The sequence below is a fragment of the Pantherophis guttatus genome, chromosome 1 (genome assembly GCF_059756535.1).
Source record: "Pantherophis guttatus breed Tessera chromosome 1, ASM5975653v1, whole genome shotgun sequence".
NCBI classification, from domain to species: Eukaryota; Metazoa; Chordata; class Lepidosauria; order Squamata; family Colubridae; genus Pantherophis; species Pantherophis guttatus.
The window spans coordinates 189,459,811-189,480,070 of NC_142063.1; the positions used below are offsets into that span (position 1 = coordinate 189,459,811).

The window sequence follows — 20,260 nt, forward strand, 5'->3', positions numbered from 1 at the left end:
TTAATGAAGTTAAAGATATGGTGAAACAGAATCAAAACAAGGTGACCAAAAAAATATCAGAAGTGGCGTCTGGCCTGGCAGAATTTATTGTGAAAGTTGATTCTAAAGTTGAAGAACTTAAATCAGAAGTTAATGTTAAGATGAAAGATAATGATTATAAAATTGCTGATGTTGACAATAAAATGCAAAGAGTTGAAAATGAGATTGTGATGGTACAATTCAGGGCAATGGAGTTTGCCATACGGCTTCGAGGAATTCGAGAAGAGGAAAGATAGGATTTGAGACAGGTTTGTTCTGAGGCCCTGGCCAAGATTCTACAAGTTAATCCTGATGTGGTTTTTCACAAAATAGATAAAATTTACAGAGTGAATTCTTGGGTGGCCAGACAAAGACAATTGCCCAGAGATGTGGTCATATATTTCACAGATAGAGAAATAAGAAATGACATCCTGCAAAAATCCTTTTACACTTCTGTGCAAGTGAGGGGCTCACGAATTGGAATTTATAAAGAATTACCTTCTAAAATGCTGAAAACCAGAAAAGAATTTGGCTTTCTTGTTAAGGAATTGCAAAATTTACAGATACCATTTCAGTGGGACGCCCCAGCTGGTATAATTTTCAGATACAAGGGAGAAAGATATCGTTTGAACACTGTGGAGAAGGCAGAGCACTTTTACACTACTATTCTTAAGGAAAGAACACCATCCCCACGTACATCTACAGTTTTGGAGATTAAGGAGAGTGATGAGAAGCAACCTCAACGAGAACTGCAAGAACAGTCTAAGCAGGAATTAGAGGAAATGCAAGGCGCAGAAGGAGGTTTTCTGGATGAGCCTTTGCTGGAATCTTCTCCAATCTTGGACCCGGTTCGGATGATCGAAGTTAAGGATCAACGCATAACTCGAGCTCAATCTAAGTTACTTAAACAAAAGCAACAACAACAACAGGAAAGACAAGACAAGGCAGTTAAGAGTACTGCACAAGAGACTGGAGCCATGGGGGGAGCAAGATCGAAGCTTTCGGATGACCTTCGATTATTCTGCTCTTTGCTCCAGAAAGATGAAGATGACGTTTAAGTGTTTATCTTGGAATGTTAACGGGTTGAATTCAGCACAGAAAAGGAAGAAATTATTTACATATTTGAAACAATTTAATAATGATATAATTTGTTTACAAGAAACGCATATCACAACTCAAGATCAAAAATATTTGATAAACTCCAAACTAGGAACACATTTTATATCTTCAACTTCGCAAAAAAAGAATGGTGTGGTTATTTATGTAAATAAAAAGTTAACAGCTAAAGTTATAGAAGCAGATGAAGATGGTAGGTTTATAGCAATTGAATTGCTTACAGCAAATGGCCAAATTCTTCTGATTGGAATTTATGCTCCCAATCAACAACAGGACCATTTCTATAAGATGTTACATACTAAAATACTGCAATGGGACTACAGATCTATTTTAATTATGGGAGACTGGAATGGAGTAATTGATTCTAAATTAGATAAAAAGAGTTTGGCAAAGTCTAGGATCAGATTACCACAGACTTTTTTTGACATGAAAGAAGATATGGAACTAAAAGATGTTTGGAGAATACATAATCCAAAAGAATTGGACTATACTTTTTTTTCTGATAGACACAGATCCTTCTCTAGGATTGACTTCATTTTGCTGTCAGATGACTTACTTGTCAAGACAAAAAGAACAAAGATTTTTCCAAGAACTTTGACTGACCATAGCCCAGTATGGATAGAAATTGAGATGGATAAGGTTGAGAGACGTTCTTGGAGATTAAATGAGAACTTGTTTAGATATGAAAAAAATACAACAGAACTTAAAAAGCATTTGAAAGAATTTTTTGAAATAAATTTGAATAAAGGTACCCCAATTGAAATTGTGTGGGACGCAAGTAAAGCTTATATGAGAGGGGTACTTATCTACATGAACTCTAAACATAGACTGTTTCGACAAAAGAAAAGATCTGAATTGGAAATAGAAATAAAGAATAAAGAACAGTTACTTATTAAAAATCCAACAGATGAAAGAATATGCAGTGCTATAAAACTTTTGAAAGACCAATTTCAAATGCTTATGGCGGAACAAGTTGCAACAAACTTACAATATGCGAAGCATAATACATTTTGTAACGCTAATAAACCGGGCAGATGGTTGGCTTACACATTGAGGAAAAAACAAAGTATACGGACTATTGATAGTATAGATATTGGAGGGAAAGAAATTTTTCAACAAAAATTAATTAAAGAAGCTTTTGTGGACTATTATACCAAACTATATGCCAAAGAGGAGGTGCAGAATGGACTTATAGAAAAATATTTAAACGATAAAAGAGTTACAAAAATTACTGATCAACAAAAGGAAAGAATGAATTATCCTATAACAGAGGAGGAGATAATAGTAGCAATTAAACAGTTAAAAACAGCCAAAGCTCCTGGCACGGATGGTTTGACCGCAGTGTATTATAAAACTTTGCAAGCTGAAATGGTGGAACAACTCAGAGATTTATTTTGCAATATTCAACAAGGGGGTAAAATACCCCCATCATGGACAACAGCTTATATATCTTTGATACCAAAAGAACAAGTTGGTCCTAAAAAAACAGAGAACTATAGACCAATATCTCTTCTGAATACAGATTATAAAATCTATGCGAAAGTATTAGCCAACAGGTTGATGCCAGTAATCCAAAAGGTGATTCATGATGATCAAGCGGGATTTATCGAGGGCAGACACATGAAGGATAATGTAAGGCAAGTAATAGACTTATTGGAATATCTTGAGAAGAATAAACAGATTCCTGCAGTGCTGGTCTTTTTGGATGCAGAGAAGGCCTTTGATAGAGTGGATTGGAATTTTCTACTAAAGACTTTAAAAAAGATGGATTTTGGGGATCAATTTATACAGGTGATTTCAGCAATTTACCAAGAGCAAAAGGCACAGATTATTATTAATGGAAGTTTGACAACAGAGTTTAAAATTGAAAAAGGAACAAGACAGGGATGTCCGTTGTCCCCACTTTTATTTATTCTAACACTAGAAGTCTTGCTAAATACAATACGGGACTCTAATATCTTGAAAGGTATAATGATTAGGCAAGAGGATTACAGAATAAAGGCATTTGCAGATGATCTGGTTATTACCCTATCACAACCAATGGAATCAATAATCCTGATGAAGGACATTATACAAGACTATGGTAAAGTTTCAGGTTTTAGACTGAATTCAAAAAAGACTAAAATGATAGCTAAAAACATGACACAAGATCGTAAACATGAGCTTGAAAGGAGGGCAGGTTTTGAGACTGTACCTAAGGTAAAATATCTAGGAGTTCAGGTTGCAGAATCAAACATGAAATTGTTTCAAAATAACTATGAGGTGTTGTGGCGAGAGGTGCAGAAAGACATGGAGACTTGGAAAAAACTGCAGCTGTCTCTACTTGGAAGAATAGCAGCAGTTAAGATGAACATTTTGCCAAGATTTCTTTTTTTGTTTCAAATGATTCCGGTGCTTAAAAGTGATAAACAATTGAAAGTCTGGCAAACTGGACTCAATAAGTTTGTCTGGAACGAGAAAAAGTCGAGAGTGAAATTGAAAATTATGCAAGATGTTCCAGAAAGAGGAGGTCTTAAACTTCCAAACCTACAGTTATATTATGATGCAGCAGCTTTAACTTTAACAAGTGATTGGTTTGGAAGTAAAAAGGCTGGAATATTGAATGCAGAAAGTTTTGATCTTGAATTTGGATGGCATGCTTACTTATTTTATGATGACAAAGTTGATAAAGTATTTAAAAGTCATATACTTAGAGACTCTTTGATGAGAGTTTGGAAGAAGCACCGACTCAAATGGGATTATAAAATACCGCTATGGCTGGATCTTGGTCATACTTTGTGGAATACAAATATAATGTCACTCGGGGGGTTTTTATACAAAGAGGTTCTTTTTACAGATGCGGGCAGATGGCAGCTGAAGACATTGCAGACACTGTTGGACGAAGGGATTAATTTAACTTGGTTACAATATAATCAATTACAATTGAGATGGAAAGAGGACCAAAAAACTGGTATTATGTTGCACGAGGAAGAATTGGTTAGACATATAAAAGAGAAAGGTCCAATGCATATCAAAAGGCTTTATAATGTTTTGCTAGAAAGGGACTCAGAAACTGAATTAGTTAAAGATTGTATGATTAAATGGGCACAAAATTTTGAAGAACCAGTGATGTTGGAAACATGGGAAAAAATTTGGGTTCAGAATGTTAAATTTACACAGTCGCAGAACCTGAGGGAAAATTTCTATAAAATGTTTTATAGATGGCATTTAGATCCCAAAAAGTTGTCATGTATGTACCCTAATGTTCAGCCAAAATGTTGGAGATGTGAATGTTTGGATGCTACGTATTATCATGTTTGGTGGACCTGTAGGAAAGTTAAGGCTTTTTGGATAAAAATTTGGTGGGTTATGCAGAATGTTTTGAAGAAAAAAATTCAATTCTCTCCACAATTGTTTTTATTGGGCATAGTTAAGGGTTTTACATCGGGTGAAACAAAATTGATATTGTATATGATAACAGCAGCAAGATTGTTGATAGGTAAATATTGGAAAAATGAAGCTTTGCCCACTATTGAAGAATGGACTTTGAAGATGGCCAGTTTTGCAGAGATGGCGAAGATTTCAGCATACTTAAAAGATTGTTCACAAGAGACTTATGAATGGGAATGGAAAAGGTGGATAGAATATGTTCAGAACAAATATCAAACTAGAAAGTATCAAATAGCTTTTATTTGAAAATAATGTATTAGAAATATTTTAATGTAATGAGGTAAAAAGAAAAATTATACAGGGGAGGGAGGGGTTCAAGTTTACACATAAGTGTCATACTAAGGGGGTTTTTTTGTGTGTGTTTTTTTTTACCAGTTATGAGTATATTATAGGGAAGTCTGGGGGGAGGGGAGGGTTAGGGAGGGTTAGGGAGGTTGGGAAGTTTGGGGGTGGGTGGGGGGGGAAAGGGGTGAAAATGTAATTGTAAAACTTTTGCAATAATAAAAAAAAAAGATGCCATAAAGCAGTTAAAAAGGTCTTGGAAAAGATATTCAAATGTCAGGATGCCTCTACCAACAGAATCACAATGCTGTGGTATTCCCTGTGACGCCGTGTAAAAGTGAAAGTTGGACTTTGAATAAGCAGGAAGACCAGAATATTGAAGTTTTTCATGTTGGAGAAGACTCCTGAGAATACTGTGGACAGACAAGAATGGGGGGAGGGGAGGGTTAGGGAGGCAAAGGGGGGGGAATGGGAAAATTTGTATTTGTAAAACTTTTTCAATAAAAAATAAATAAATGAGTTCCCCCCCCCCCAAAAAAAAGATAATGTCATGAAACAATGTATGTTTGTGCTGCCTCTCCCACTGGAAACAAGCTGGGCTCTTATGGGCTCTCATTGATATTCTTAATTTATTAATTAATTTATTTATTATTCATAATTCTATGCCGCCAACTCTCCAAGGACTCTGGACAGCTTACAACAAAGACAACATGAACAATATATTGCCCCCAGCAATCTGGGTCCTCATTTTACCCACCTTGGAAAGATGGAAGGCTAAATCAACCTTGAGCTGGTGAGATTTGATCTGCTGATCTGCTGAACTAATAGTCAGCTGAAGTAGCTGCAGTACTGCACTCTAACCACTGCACCACCTTGGCTCTTAATGTCCCTAGGCTTTGACAAAGCAAAGCAAGTAGTAATTGATAGAATGAAGGACATGGAGTTCCAAGAACTAAATAGGTTGCCTCTCCACAGTAGGGACAGAATTTCAGAATTATAAATGTCAACTGGTGCCAATTTTTTGGAGATATCTATAACAATTTTTGGAAAAATAAATTTACTCACATGCTCATCGGCTCTCCACTCATGTAAATTAGGGAGTGACCCTAATGGTTTGAGATCATGTATTTTCATAACAGGGATGTTATTATTCACTATTAATGTCAGTATTATTTTTAATTTATTGTATGTCTATTGCTGGTAGATGACCATAATAAAGTTTATATTCTATTCTGTTCTATTCTGTTTGTGCTGCATATCCCATGATATTAATCTGTGATCTTCTGTGTTAACACTTATTCCTCTTCTTTCTCCTCCTTTTAAGAATATTTCCATTTAGCGAAGAGATGAACTAATGATGGACTATTAGCTTATTCTTTCAGCTCAGAGAAAGAATGAAATGTAATTTGGAGCTCATAAAGATGTGTCAAAGTCAGATTACAATTGAAATACATTGTTCTTAATCGAAAGTCATTTCCCTCTTGCCTCATACTAGGGTAGGAAGGGCAAATTTTCCCTAAAAACTAATAAAAAGGAAACAAAAAATACAAGAAACATTTTAATAATGTCTATGTAGCTTTAAATGGTTTGAGTTTATTAAAACTCAATTTCCTTTGGGAGATAAGTTTATTTACTTTTAGTGAGATCAATGTTGTTTTGATCATTTGAAAAACAACTTAATTCTTGGTTCACCACTTTCCCTTTGTTCAAGTAACATTCCAGATGCCAACAATTCTTTTTCAGTCATTTTTATATATTTATTCCAAGTCAATGAAATGAAAGTGCTTACTCTGGATTTCTGGGTGCTTCATCATTAGGAGTATGGCCCAGCGCAGAGTGTTTGCCGTTGTGTCTGTACCAGCAGCAAATAAATCATCTACAAGACCTATAAGATTTTCGTTATGGAAATATCCACCATGTGTCATCTTCATATTCTCCTGAAGTGTATAAAGGAAATACTAGTAAGGAAACTCAACCTAACCACATAACGCATATTCCTGAAATCTCAGACGGCACTTTATATGTGCCTACCTGAGAAGTTATAGTTGCCCCAACACTACTGGATTTCTAGAAGAAAAACTCTAAAATCAAACAGTTGCACAGAAAGAGAAAAGATTGGCACAAAGGAATCACCCACTCCTATCCCCACTTGGACCTACTCCTCTAGAAAGAGATCAATATTTACAGCATTTTTAATGGAGAAAGAAATCAATCTGGATAAAGTTTTAAGTAGCTGCAGATTCTGAAATAAAGTAACAAAGAGTGAATGATTAAAATTGCTCTAGAAATTTGTTTCCTTCCATATTTTCAAAACAAGGATCTTAGCAAGTAGTTTATGAACTACTCAAGATGAAGGCATATTTTTAAAATATATATTTAAAAAAACAAATAATTATACCTATAAAATATACCATTACCTGTTTTTGCCGAACAAGAAATGACTCAATAAAATTTCTCTGGTCATTTTCATCAAGATCTTGGAGATATTCTATGAAGGTGGTCTTTATGAAATCTTGGAACTCTTTTTCATTTTTCATTACTTTTTTAGGAGCACCCAAAAGGAACCCCAACTTGGGAAACAAATTGTATATCTGAAAGAATGATAAAAGAAAAACACATATTATTGAAGTGAATACTTTGAATTTCTGAGATGGACAACTCAAACATTGTTATGTTTCCCAAGTCTACAAAACAAACAAAACCCCCAATAATATGCAAGATCACATAACTGAATAAGCTTTGGATAATCAATATTGCTAATTTACTAAGCCCCAAATCCCATGGACTAAATCTCCAGGCAGGTTTTGGGAGAGGAAGTGCTTATTTTCTACTACATCATGTGGATTCCCAAACAAGGAATAGGAATGATCAATAAAAGAAACTCAGCAAAAGTTCTAAACAAGGGAGCTATTTATTTATTTATTTATTTATTTATTTATTTATTTATTTATTTATTTTATTCAATTTGTATCCCGCCCTTCTCCTAGTGGACTCAGGGTCGTGCACAGCCAGAACTAAAACACATACCAATACAAAATTTAAAAATTTTAAAAGAATTATATTCAAACTAAAACCCATTGACAATTTAAAAGGCTAAAACAAAAGGGGGGGGTCACGCCAGCCCTGCTTGATGGAAAAGAAAAGTTTTTAGGGCATGGCGAAAGACCCGGAGATCCGATATCCTTCGTATCTCCGGGGGCAAATCGTTCCAGAGGGCAGGAGCTGCCACAGAGAAGGCCCTCCCCCTGGGGGTCGCCAGCCGACATTGCCTGGCTGACAGCACCCTGAGGAGTCCCTCTCTGTGGGAGCGTACTGGTCGGTGGGAGGCTATCGGCGGCAGAAGGCGGTCCCGCAAATTTAGTATATGTAAAGTTGTGTAGTAGTGTAAAGAGTAAAAGAACGATGGAAAGGTATTTGCAATGATGGAATTGCAATCATGCTCCCACTTCTCTAAGTTCACACGTCTTTGCAAGGAACAGGGAGGAAATGATGAAGCATGCATCATGAGGTCATGATGCTAAAAGTGATTTTCATACTTGAATAAGATGTTTACATACAACTATGTAAGGTCAGGATTTGAATCCAGATGTCATCATGTTCATATTGCCTTTGGATGAAATCTTGCTACAGATGCTCATGAGAAGTAACATGCTCTGCTTCTCAATAAAGCTTGAATGACACACATTCTGCTGCCTATTTTTTGTGACATTTTTTTTAAAATAAAAAATTTGATTACCAATGCAGCAGGGCTTCCCGAAAGCTGAAGACTTTCATTTACTATCTTTAGTAGTCGCAAAAATGTGGCATCTTCATATTCATACCGTTTCCCAAGTAGAATACAAACTATGATGTTGGAAACAGCAGCACTCAGAATAGTTGTGATGTCAAAGGGTTTTCCTAGGCAAAAACAATAGATCAAAAAATCTACTATGTTTATATTCAAAATCAGCTTGTTTAAATTGAGCATTTATCATAGAAAACTATAGTTTGTGCTGGAAGTTTTGAAGTATTTACATTAAAAATATACAAAAGTTTAAAGGGTATTTTAGTTCTTCAAAGGCAGAATTGAAATATCTGACCATACATCAATGATATTTTCTTTGCAATTGTGGAATTTCTTGAGGATAAAATACTTGGCAAAGTTATTCCTCATTAAATGATTGCAGTTTTAAATATCAAATAGCGTCTGAGCTTCATAAAATGAAGGGAGGAAAAGTAGGCATATTATGTAGGAGGAAATTATAATAGATCTCAATGCAGATACTTATGGTTGTATCTAACCAATTGTTTCCAAGGGCAGAACAGAATGATTAAGATAATACCATAGTCACTTCCCACTCTCAAATCTCTGAACACAACAGCCAAAATACAATTCACTCTGAATGTTACAGAAGGAAAAGACTAAAATTCTAACCCTGGAAGGCAGATGCCTATAATTTGATTCATATGTTAATAAACTAATAAATCTCATACCTTTCGTTATTCCAATTGATATACCGAAAAGCAAAAAAGCAAGATCAGTTTGTAGATATGTAGACATACTCCACAAATGCAAACTCATTTGGCAGTTAGATGAAGAACTTTTAGTTTTCTAGATCAGCAGTCTGGGGGGGAGTGGAGATAGGAGCTGCGTGTAAACTCATGCACTCACCCGCCACTCGTGCAGCCCAGTTCCAAACTGGGGGGGTGAGGACCCTGTTCTAGATTATTATTATTTTATCACAGGCACTTCTAATCTCTTTTTCCTCAACTCAATTTTATTCATATCATTTCTGGGTTGCAAAAATACAAAGAACCTGTATAAAATGCCAATGATGAGAATTTTGTGTAGGTATTTAAGAGTAAGTCTAGAAGTGCTATTGATTAGAAACTGTCATGTTACATTGAATTAACTATTCAAGTCCTATGGAACCATTTTGCCATCTGTAAGTCACATTTCTATAAATATACTTAGCATAAATTGGACAAGAAAGCATATTTATAGGGAGAAAACAATGAGTTTAAAAATTGTTTGAGAGAAGATACTCCCAACACACTCCTTGTTCATTTGATATAATCTGTGTGAGAGTTTCTTGCAAAAATCAAATCCAGAAGCACACACAGATAAACTGATTCAGCAGGATTCATTAACTTCTTTATATACAAGAATAATACATGAAGTAAGTTTACAATACCAACAGCAGATTCACAGTTTCATTTCAGCAGAGCAGACAGCATGGACAGACACTGGTTTCAGTTTTGTTTCTCTGCACAGAATCAGAAGCTGCAGACTAAGACATGCCCTGGCTCCACTCTGTCTCAGCTCCCAATTGGCTGACTTAGTTGCTATGCCTATTCATTGGCTGACCTTGTTACCATGTCTTCCCAGTCATGAATATTCTGACAGATTGCAGAAATTATTTACCGTTCTACATTTATCCCAGAAGATGTTCCATTACAGCATATCAACCTACCTGCATAAGTCTCCATTGTCTTTGTTAAGACACTGCACTCTTCAATGATTTTGTCTTCAATGGTCCTCTTTCCCATTCCATAGTCCCGTAATGTGGATAATGTAAACCGCCGCATCACTTTCCAGTTCTCACCACTAGAAGAAACAAGACCTGAAGAGAAAAGGGGTAAGATAGTGAAACATAATTTTATCATCTATTCTATCACAACTCATTCTTGTTTCACAACTTCATTAAAACATGCTCTGTTAATTTGATCAAGCATTTCATCCATTCTGTCCAAAAACTTGACTAAAAGGTATTTCAAAGTTTGTGCTAAGGATTTCAGCTCCATTTTCATTGTCCTCGCCTTTGATGTTCAGCCCTCATTATCAAAACAAAACAAAACAAAACAAACAAAAATGAAAGCAATCTCCACTTTCCCATGAGCATGTATCTTCCAATTTATTCAAAACTATAATTCCAAATCCTTCTGACCCATAATCTTTTATTAATTTTCAAAAATCCATATACCAGGCACTCTTTTGTTGCATAATCCCAAAAGAATCTCATATTTTGAAAATCAAATTGACAGTATCTTTTAAGAATGCAGAAATTAACCAATGAGTACAATAAGACATACTGTAGCTGATGAAGAGGATCCTAATTTCTTCAATATGTAAAAAAATTTAAACAAATATTCCAAAAAAAGGGGATTAAGATATATGGTATGGCAGAATTTAAGGAATAAGGTTACTTGAATGAATGTGAACTTGATGTAGCCCTAAATCTCAGCCATTCCGCTTTCTCATAAGCAGATGATAAAAATGGTAGTATTGATGGTCTATTCATGAGGAGTGTCTGTCTGGAGTCACATGGATAATCTCAACTAAATTACTTCAGGTTTTATCCAGCATTCAGCAGCAAATCCATTCACAAATGCTGTCTTATTAGTTAACAAAAGTCCACAACGCATCAGACTGCCGTGGAATTTATAGGAAGTGAAAAGTAATTTCATAGTGTACAGTTAGCAGCATAGTTAATCTTGTTTTATATGTAATCTTCGTAATCTTCACTGATGTGAAGATTGAAGGGCCTTTGAAAGACCCTAAAACTTGCCCAATGACAGCAGCCACTTTGTGAGCCCATTCCATGGGATTTCCTCCTGGCCACTACTTTGGCTCTCTGTTGATGGCATGAGAAGAATTGCACTGATGCAAGAAATATTTGGATTTCATTAATAATGGTTTATCAATGGTAATTATCTGGTTTCTTTTGTAGTGAACACCCTCTTCAGTATCCAATAGAAAAATGTTAAAGCCAATTCTTTCTTATTCACGTCACCTACTTCCAACACTGCGGGTAATATTTTAATTTTTTTAGTGTTTCTCTATGTGTGTTGCCCTAACATAATAAATATATAATATAGATTTATAATGTAAAATGCTTTGCCAATTGGATCATACAGTGCTTCACATATTCATTCTCTAAATTCAGTTTCAATAACGATTTATACAACTTAGCAATAATGTATTCATCATTATCACACAATAGAGTTTGCAAAGTTCACTTTTTGCAGCTAGAAGAGCCTTTGCACAAGTTTGGTTTTTGTGCTAGTTGTAGTCTTTCCTGTATCAGTAGTCCCTATGCTTAGTCATTCAAGCCCTGATCATCCCACATCTGGATTACTGCAATGCTCTCTACATGGTGCTACTTTTGAAGAGCATTCAGAAGCTTCAACTGGTGCAGAATGTGGTGGCACAGGCAGTTTTTGGGGTCCCTAGGCTGCCCATGTTACACCACTCCTCTATGAACTGCACTGGCTGCTGGTCTATTTACAGGTGCAACTCAAGGTGCTGGTTCCAACTCCTCTTTGGATTTGAGGGTAGGTTCACCATAATTAAAAGGTGCTTTTGACCGTAAGTCCACCTGTCTGGCCTCATTACCATCTCTTTTCAAAAGAAAGTTTCCTGGGGTGACACCCAAAGAGGCATCTTTGTGGAGAACTTTATATTTATTCCAAACCCTTAGGAGAAAATGCTTCTTGAAATCAACATTTAACTTAACCTTATCATACCATAAGTAGGCACGCCATCCAAATCTTAATTCATAGCTCTCTGGATCAAGTAACCTCTTGTTTTGGAGAGTCACCCACTCTTTAAGCCAGACCAAACAACAGACATCAATGTACAGTTTCAAATCTGACAAACCCAAATGAAATGCCCCATGAGGAATGGAAAAAAATGTATTAAGGGGGAGAAAGTGGCAAAAACATTGCACAAAAAAAGGTACAGTATGTACCACTATGTACAGATAGCCCTCAACATACGACCACAGTGGAGCCCAAAATTTCTGTTGCTAAGCAAGGCAATTGTTAAGTGAGTTTTGCCCCATTTTATGACCTTTCTTGCCACTGTGGTTAAATGAATCAGTGCAGTTCTTAAGTTGTTAACACAACCATGATTACTGAAACTGGCTTGCCCATTGACTTTGCATGTCAGAAGGTCACAAAAAGTGATCACATGACCCTGGGACATTGCAACTGTCATAAACACATGCCATTGTACTTTTTCAGTGCCATTGTAGCTTCTAATGGTCACTAAACTAATAGTTGTACATGAAGGATTACCTACATATGAGCAGAAAAAACACACCTTCTACTGGGATTCCTCCACCCACCCGTCCCCCACCCCCAAATTTGCAAATAAGCAGACTCAAACATGGTGATGATGAGCAGCGTGCAAGGCTCATGGGCTTGGTACAATATTGATACAGGTTTTTTTATCTCCAGTTACCTCCATTGGCATTAAGGGGCAAAGTCATGCTGGCATTAAAAAGGTTTTAGTTGGATTTTCATCCTGGTTGGATTTGCAGAAGCTATCTCACTTACCTGAGATTCTTTTGGTGAAAACTTCAAATGAAAAGTTCCCCATTACACTGATCATACAAGGTTTGTCAACTACAATCCAGAATGAAATAACTCACCGTATCCTTTCACTGCATCTTCAAAAATGGGGATGACAGGCCTATCTGCAAATGCATCAGCCTGGTTCACTAGAGCTTCTTTGACTGTTTCATAGCCAGTCAGCACCACCATCTCCTGGAATCCCAGTTTGATGCGAAAAATGGGACCATATTCTTTTGACCACTGGAACAGCAGAAGAAAAACAAAGAGGCCATTTTGATCAACAATTAGACTCACATATGTAGAAGACCTTTAAGAAAGTATGAGTCAAAATTCAAGGGCAGAGATGATATTTCCTTTTTCTGTTCTATTGAGAAAAGAGATGGCATAAGCTTCTTTATAATTTTTAATATTTATATGGTCTATATTTAACATTAATTTAAAAATGCTCAGTAGAAAAACTATGAGAAGGTTTCTAATATGTTGGAACAAGTTCCTTTCTACAGGATATACTATGAATCATAGAACCATAGGACTTGAAGTCTTGTAAGTCTTCTAGTCTGGGGGTCCCCAGCTCCCAAACTGCTGATTTACACTAGTCCGGACCCTGCCAAGAACCATGTTGTGCAAGTGAGCAAAGTACCACCTGCACACACAGAGAATCCAGGCAGCGCAGAAAACCATTTCATCCTGAACTGTGGAAAAACCACACTCCGTAGAACTGGTTCCTGGCACCCAAAAAGTTGGGAGCCTCTGTTCTAGTCCAAGCCTCTGCTCAAGATGGGTGGCTTATACCATCCCCATTAAATTCTTGTCCAGTATATTTTTTAAAACCCACAAACCCAGAAGGCAAGCTATTCCATTGATTAATTGTTCTCACTGTCAGAAAAATTATCCTAACTTTTAAGTCAGGGGTGTCAAACTCAAGGCCCGTGGGCCAAATCTGGCATGTGGGGTACTTAAATCTGGCCTGCAGGGTCAGCCTGGAAATATCAAAGGACCAGCCCACAGTGCCTCTGCCAGCCAAAATGGGCCAACGGGGGCACATGCAGCCCAGCACGGCCCATTTTTTGCCTCCCCGACCTCCAGCCATGTGGGGCCTCTGTGTGGGCCATTTTTGGTTGGCTGAGTGCTGCAGGAGTCTGGGGAGACCAAAAATAGGCTGTGCAGAGGCCACACAGGGCCTCTGAGTGGCCCAATTTTGGCCAGCAGGGTGCTACAGGAGGACTGGATTGGACTGGATTACAATTATGTGGCCTCAAGTAAGTGCCTAATCTGAATAGAAAACAAGAAACATCCTATGTTAATAGTACAGTTTAATGCCAGATTTTACATACTGTAGGTTTAATCTATAATCAGCTATCTATAATTGACAGCTATTTCTATTTACTATCCTGGAAATTTACCTCTGCTGTTAGATTTTATATTATTATGTTATTTATGCTATTGTACTTTTATTATTAGTTGAATAATAAAAATTCAATAGTATAAATAGTTTTTCTGCCTGGAAAACAATTTACTATTAAAAAATAGGGTATAAATTTAGAAATAAAAAGTTTAGTGGAGTATGAAGAATAAGTAGTAAATGTTTGCCAGTAATATCTGGTAGAAGAGATAGGAAAATGGTTATAGTAAACAACTGTGGAAAGAAAGAAAAGGGAAAAAAATGCATCTTGAGCCTGTGTCAAACACCCACCATGGCCACACCCACCCCTGGCCCCACACACACACACACACACCTTGGCCTTCCGAGGTGCAACCTGATGCAACCTTCAATGAAATTGAGTTCGACACCCCTGTTCTAGGTTGCATCTACTGCATCATTAACAAGCTTCCATCCATTACTTCTTGTCCTGCCTCAAGTACTTTGGAGAATAGGTTGACTTCCTCTTCTTTGGGACAGCCTCTCAATTATTGAAAGAGTATTATTATGTCATCCCTACTATCATTTCAGATTAGAATCATTTCATTATTACAATCTTATCATCTTCATTTTGTTATTCATATCAACATAGTCACCTTTATTTTGCTGCTAATCCCAACATAATCATTTTATTATTACTATCAATTCCAACTTAAATCATATTTATTTTAACTATCGCTTAGTCATTTTCTTTTGGCTGTTTCCCAGCATGTCTATTTGTTTTGGCTGTTTCCCAGCATATTCAGCTTTATTTTATCTTCATATACAGTATGCACATCTCCATCTCTATACGTTAGTTCTGTATATTTAATTTTATTATCATTCTCAGCTTTGTTTACAATTTAACATTGAGGCTTAATTCTTACATCAAACATATCCACTTATAAATCAATAAAATTTCTTGGATTCTTCTCATATTCATATACATTCTTAATCATCTATAAGAAACTCCTTTCTATCAATACTATCCATCTTTACTTCATTTTTCTATTTTAATCACATTATTTTATTTTCCATCCTTATTTATTATTTATTTATTTATTATTTAAATTTTTATACCGCCCTTCTCCTGAGGGACTCAGGGCGGTGCACAGCCACAATAAAACACGTATATCCATAAGTTTAAAAACAGTTTAAAATATATTAAATAATTTGGCCCTATATTAAAAAACTAAAACACCCATTAAAATTTGTTATTAAGCCAGCCCAGCCTGTTGAAACAGTAAAGTCTTAAGGGCACGGCGAAAGGTACGTAGGTCAGGGATCATACATATCTCCGGGGGCAATTCATTCCAGAGGGCAGGTGCCCCCACAGAGAAGGCTCTCCCCCTGGGAGCCACCAGTCGACACTGTTTGGCCGACGGCACCCTGAGGAGTCCTTCTCTGTGGGAGCGTATTGGCCGGTGGGAGGCTATCGGTGGCAGAAGGCGATCTCGTAAGTACCCAGGTCCTAAGCCATGGAGCGCTTTAAAGATGGTAACCAGCACCTTGAATCGCACCCGGAAGACCACCGGGAGCCAGTGCAGCTCGCGCAGGAGAGGTGTTACATGGGTGTACCATGTCGCTCCCATAATCACCCATGCAGCCGCATTCTGGACCAGTTGGAGCCTCCGGGTGCTCTTCAAGGGGAGCCCCATGTAGAGAGCATTACAGTAGTCCAGACGGGAAGTGACGAGGGCATGAGTGACCATGTGAAAGGGATGCAACTGGTGAATCAGGCGAACCTGATAAAAAGCCCCCCCTGGCCACAGCCATCACATCATCTTCTAAAGACAGCCGTGCATCCAGGAGGACGCCCAAGTTGCAAGCCCTCTCTGAGGGAGCCAAGATCTCACCCCCAATAGTCAGTGATGGAACCAGCTGGCTATACCGGGACACTGGAAACCACAGCCACTTGGTCTTGGAGGGGTTGAGTCTGAGTTTGTTTCTCCCCATCCAGATCCACATGGCCTTCAGGCACCGGGACATCACATCAAGGGCATCATTGGGGTGGTCTGGGGTGGAGATGTACAGCTGAGTGTCATCAATGTACTGATGGAACTTCATCCCAAAACCACGGATGATCTCACCCAGCGGCTTCACATAAATGTTAAACAGGAGGGGCGAGAGGACCGACCCTTGCGGCACCCCACAGACAAGGTGCCTTGAGGTTGATCTCTGTCCCCCTGCCACCAATGATTGCGTACGGCCAGAGAGGAAGGAGGAGAACCACTGCAACATGGTGCCCCCCATTCCTAACCCCTCCAACCGGCACAGCATGATACTATGATCGATGGTATCAAAAGCTGCTGAGAGGTCTAATAGGACCAGGACAGAGGAACAACCCCTGTCCCGAGCCCTCCAGAGATCATCAACCAATATGACCAATGCCGTTTCTGTACTGTACCCCGGCCTGAAGCCCGACTGGTATGGATCTAGATAGACAGCTTCATCCAGGTACTGGGGAAGTTGTCGCGCCACCACACTCTCAACAACCTTCGTCACAAAGCGAAGGTTGGAGACTGGACGATAGTTCGCTAATACAGTCAGGTCCAGGGAAGGCTTCTTGAGGAGGGGCCTCACCACCGCCTCTTTCAGGGTGGAGGGGAAGAAGCCCTCACTCAAAGAAGCGTTAATAATCTCCTGGAGCCAGCCTCGTGTGACCGCCCAGGAGGCCAGCACCAACCAGGAGAGTCACGGGTCCAATAAACATGTGGCAGCACTAAGTCTACCCAGAATCCTGTCCATGTCCTCGGGAGTCACATGGTCAAACTCCTCCCAGATAACACTCTCAGGACCCACCTCCGTCACCCCATCTGAACCTACCCAGTCGGAGTCCAGGCCTTCCTGAATCTGAGCTATTTTATCATGCAGATATTGCACAAAATCCTCAGCCCTACCCTGCAAGGGGTCTTCCCATGCTCCCAACTGAAGTAGAGAGCGGGTCACCCTAAACAGGGTGGCTGGGCGGTTCTCTGCAAATAATTAGATTTTGCCGCTCTTATCGTCACTAGATAGATCTTAATGTGAGACCTCACCAGTGTCTGGTCAGATTCGGAATGGCTGGCCCTCCAATCGCTCTCCAGGCATCTTTTCTGGCGCTTCATCTCCCTCAGCTCCTCAGAAAACCAGGGAGCCATATATCTCTAAACACCTCCTTTTATAATTAATATTCATCTAAACAATATGGTTTTGTTTTTTACTCAAACTATTTTTATATTCTTCTTTCCAGCCGTGTATATTTTAATTCTTCATTTCCTTGTCTATTAATTTATAATCCATTTTGAATTCAATGTTCCCAAAATTAATTATTCATATATCATTTTAATTCTTTTTGTAACTTCTATTCCCTGCAAAGTACATCAACTTTCCTTCTTTTGTTCCTGTGCCAATTAGTTTTTATAATTTTATAATTTATCAATTATAAAAGTTCCATTGTATTTCCTCTTTCTTTCCACTGAAAAAGCCATCTGTAGACAAAGAAGAAACCTCCACCACCAACCTCTCATGGCTATTATCAGTAATTTCACAATGCTCCGAAACAAACGGCAAGTTACAGTGTTTCTTTTTAAAGCGGAAGGTGTTACTCTGCAATCCACACTTTCCCTTAGTCATGCCAGTCTCCATTTTGTTGTGATTATATAACAGTCCAATTTAACTCTCTTCTTCTTTTGAGTTTTAAAAGTATTAAGTCCCTTTTTCTTTTCTTTTTTTTTCCAAGTCCAATTCTAATTTAAAAAGTTCTTTCCGGGCTTTTAACATGCCTCAATGTTTAGTTGTTCCAATTAATTCAATACCAAAGTAATTTTCCTTGCGGGTCTTTTCCTTCTAAAGTCACTTTTCAAAATCTTCTATGCCCCTCAAGTCCACAGCCACTGTTTTAAGGCTAGGGGTCTTACAAATAACAATTATTGCTCAAGTGTTGTTTCCAGACTAGGTTGGTGTCACTTACCCGGCTTCAAAGATCTTTGTTCTTTTACATTTTCCTCCTGCACATCTCTTAATTTGGTTTGTCCCAGCTTCGTGGCAACCGCCATGGCTGCCGCCCCCCCCCCCCGCCAACTCACAGAGAGTTCCCTCCGACCTCCGAGGAACTTGCCTGTTCCTCTTGGTCGTCCGAGGTGCCTCTCTTCCTACTCCGTCCCTGCAGGATGGTTCTGGTCCAAAGATCCATCGGCGGCAGTTCAGCAGTCAGTTTTTTTGCGGGACTCTGCAGAGCCCGCTATTTTCCCGGCTGTCTCGCTGTGACGTCAAACCAGAAGAACCGACTTATATTCTTAGTCTATCATTTACAGGTCTGCTTTTGGTAGGTTTGGCTATTTTTTCCTTTCACGTGAAGACAGATGCAAAGAAAGAATTAAGCAGTTCTACTTTTCCCTTCTACCCCTCACTTCTATCTATCTCAATTAGTAGCCGATCATTTCCTTGAATTTTTTCTATTTTTTTACATGTTGAAAGAAACTTTATTATTATTACTATTATTATTGACATTGTTGCAAGTCTTAGTTCATCTCAATTCTCAAAAAACCCTCCATCAAGGAGCTGAAAGATTACAGACCATTTGTTCTAACATCTGAAGTTATGAAGACCTTTGAGAGGTTAGTATTGGCCCACCTGAAAATCAACACAGATCCACTGTTAGATCGCTTGTAGTTTGCCTACCAAGCAAATAGATTGGCAATGATGCTGTCAATATGGCACTTTACTACATGTTGCAATATCTTGAATCCCTGGGAACTATGCATGGGACCTTTTCATAGACTTCAACTCAGGATTTGATCCCATTATTTCAATTTTTTCACTCCAAAATGACTCATCTAACTGTACCTGTCCATACTTGTAGGAGGATTGGCAAAAGCAAGCAATAGGTGAAGCTTGGAAAAATCAATCGAGCACCTGGTTGATAAGCAGAGGTGGTCCCCAGGGCTGGGTGCTCTCTTCATTGTTTTTCTCTCTCTGCACCAATGACTGCATCTTTAAGGACTCCTCTGTTAAAGTATTGAAGTTTGTAGATGATACCACAGTCATTAGTCTTATTTGAGATGGTGATGAGTCTGCATATAGACAGGAGGTTAACAACTGGTGCCATCGGAACAATATGGAAGTGAACATGATTTTAACTGTGGAGATGAGAGTGGATTTTAGGAAGAGCCTTCCTACTATATTTGACAGCACAGTATCAGCAGTAGATTTTTGATTCTATAATCTCCCAAGATTTGAAATAGATCCTTAACATTAGAACTATCATTAAAAAGGAACAACAAAGAATGTTCTTCCTGTGTCAATTTAGAAAGTTCAGACTGCCCCAAGAGCTGTTGATACAGTTCTACAGAGCAGGGGTGGGTTCTACTTACCTTTACTACCAGTTCACATCGTGCCCATGCACAGATCTACTTTGATGACATCCGGGTCAGTGGGCAGAGCCTCCCATCGGTTTTATGACCGATTCTTGTGAAACGGTCCAAACTGGGGGCAACCCACCACTGCTACAGAGGAATAATTGAGTCTGTCATCTGTACTTTGATAACTGTCTGGTTTGGTATAGCAATTAAACAGGGAAAGTGTAGCATCCAACGGATTGTTAGAACTGCAGAAAAACAATTGCAATCAGCATGACTTCTGTAGAAGATCTGTATATTGCAGAAGTCAGAAGGAGAAAATATTTATAGACCCCTCACA

General features: G+C 38.3%; 1 protein-coding gene across 1 annotated transcript in view; it reads right to left on the reverse strand.

Moving 5' to 3' along the window:
• The window catches only part of LOC117674493 (cytochrome P450 2K1-like), a 44,514-nt gene that overhangs the window by 11,969 nt on the left and 12,285 nt on the right, over nucleotides 1-20,260 (reverse strand). The window contains exons 2-6 of the mRNA XM_034432540.3: nucleotides 13,260-13,422; nucleotides 10,299-10,448; nucleotides 8,582-8,742; nucleotides 7,263-7,436; nucleotides 6,635-6,782 (exon numbers count right to left, since the gene is read on the reverse strand). Of these exons, the coding sequence (XP_034288431.1) occupies nucleotides 6,635-6,782; nucleotides 7,263-7,436; nucleotides 8,582-8,742; nucleotides 10,299-10,448; nucleotides 13,260-13,422 (796 nt within the window). The remainder of the gene's footprint in view (nucleotides 1-6,634; nucleotides 6,783-7,262; nucleotides 7,437-8,581; nucleotides 8,743-10,298; nucleotides 10,449-13,259; nucleotides 13,423-20,260) is intronic.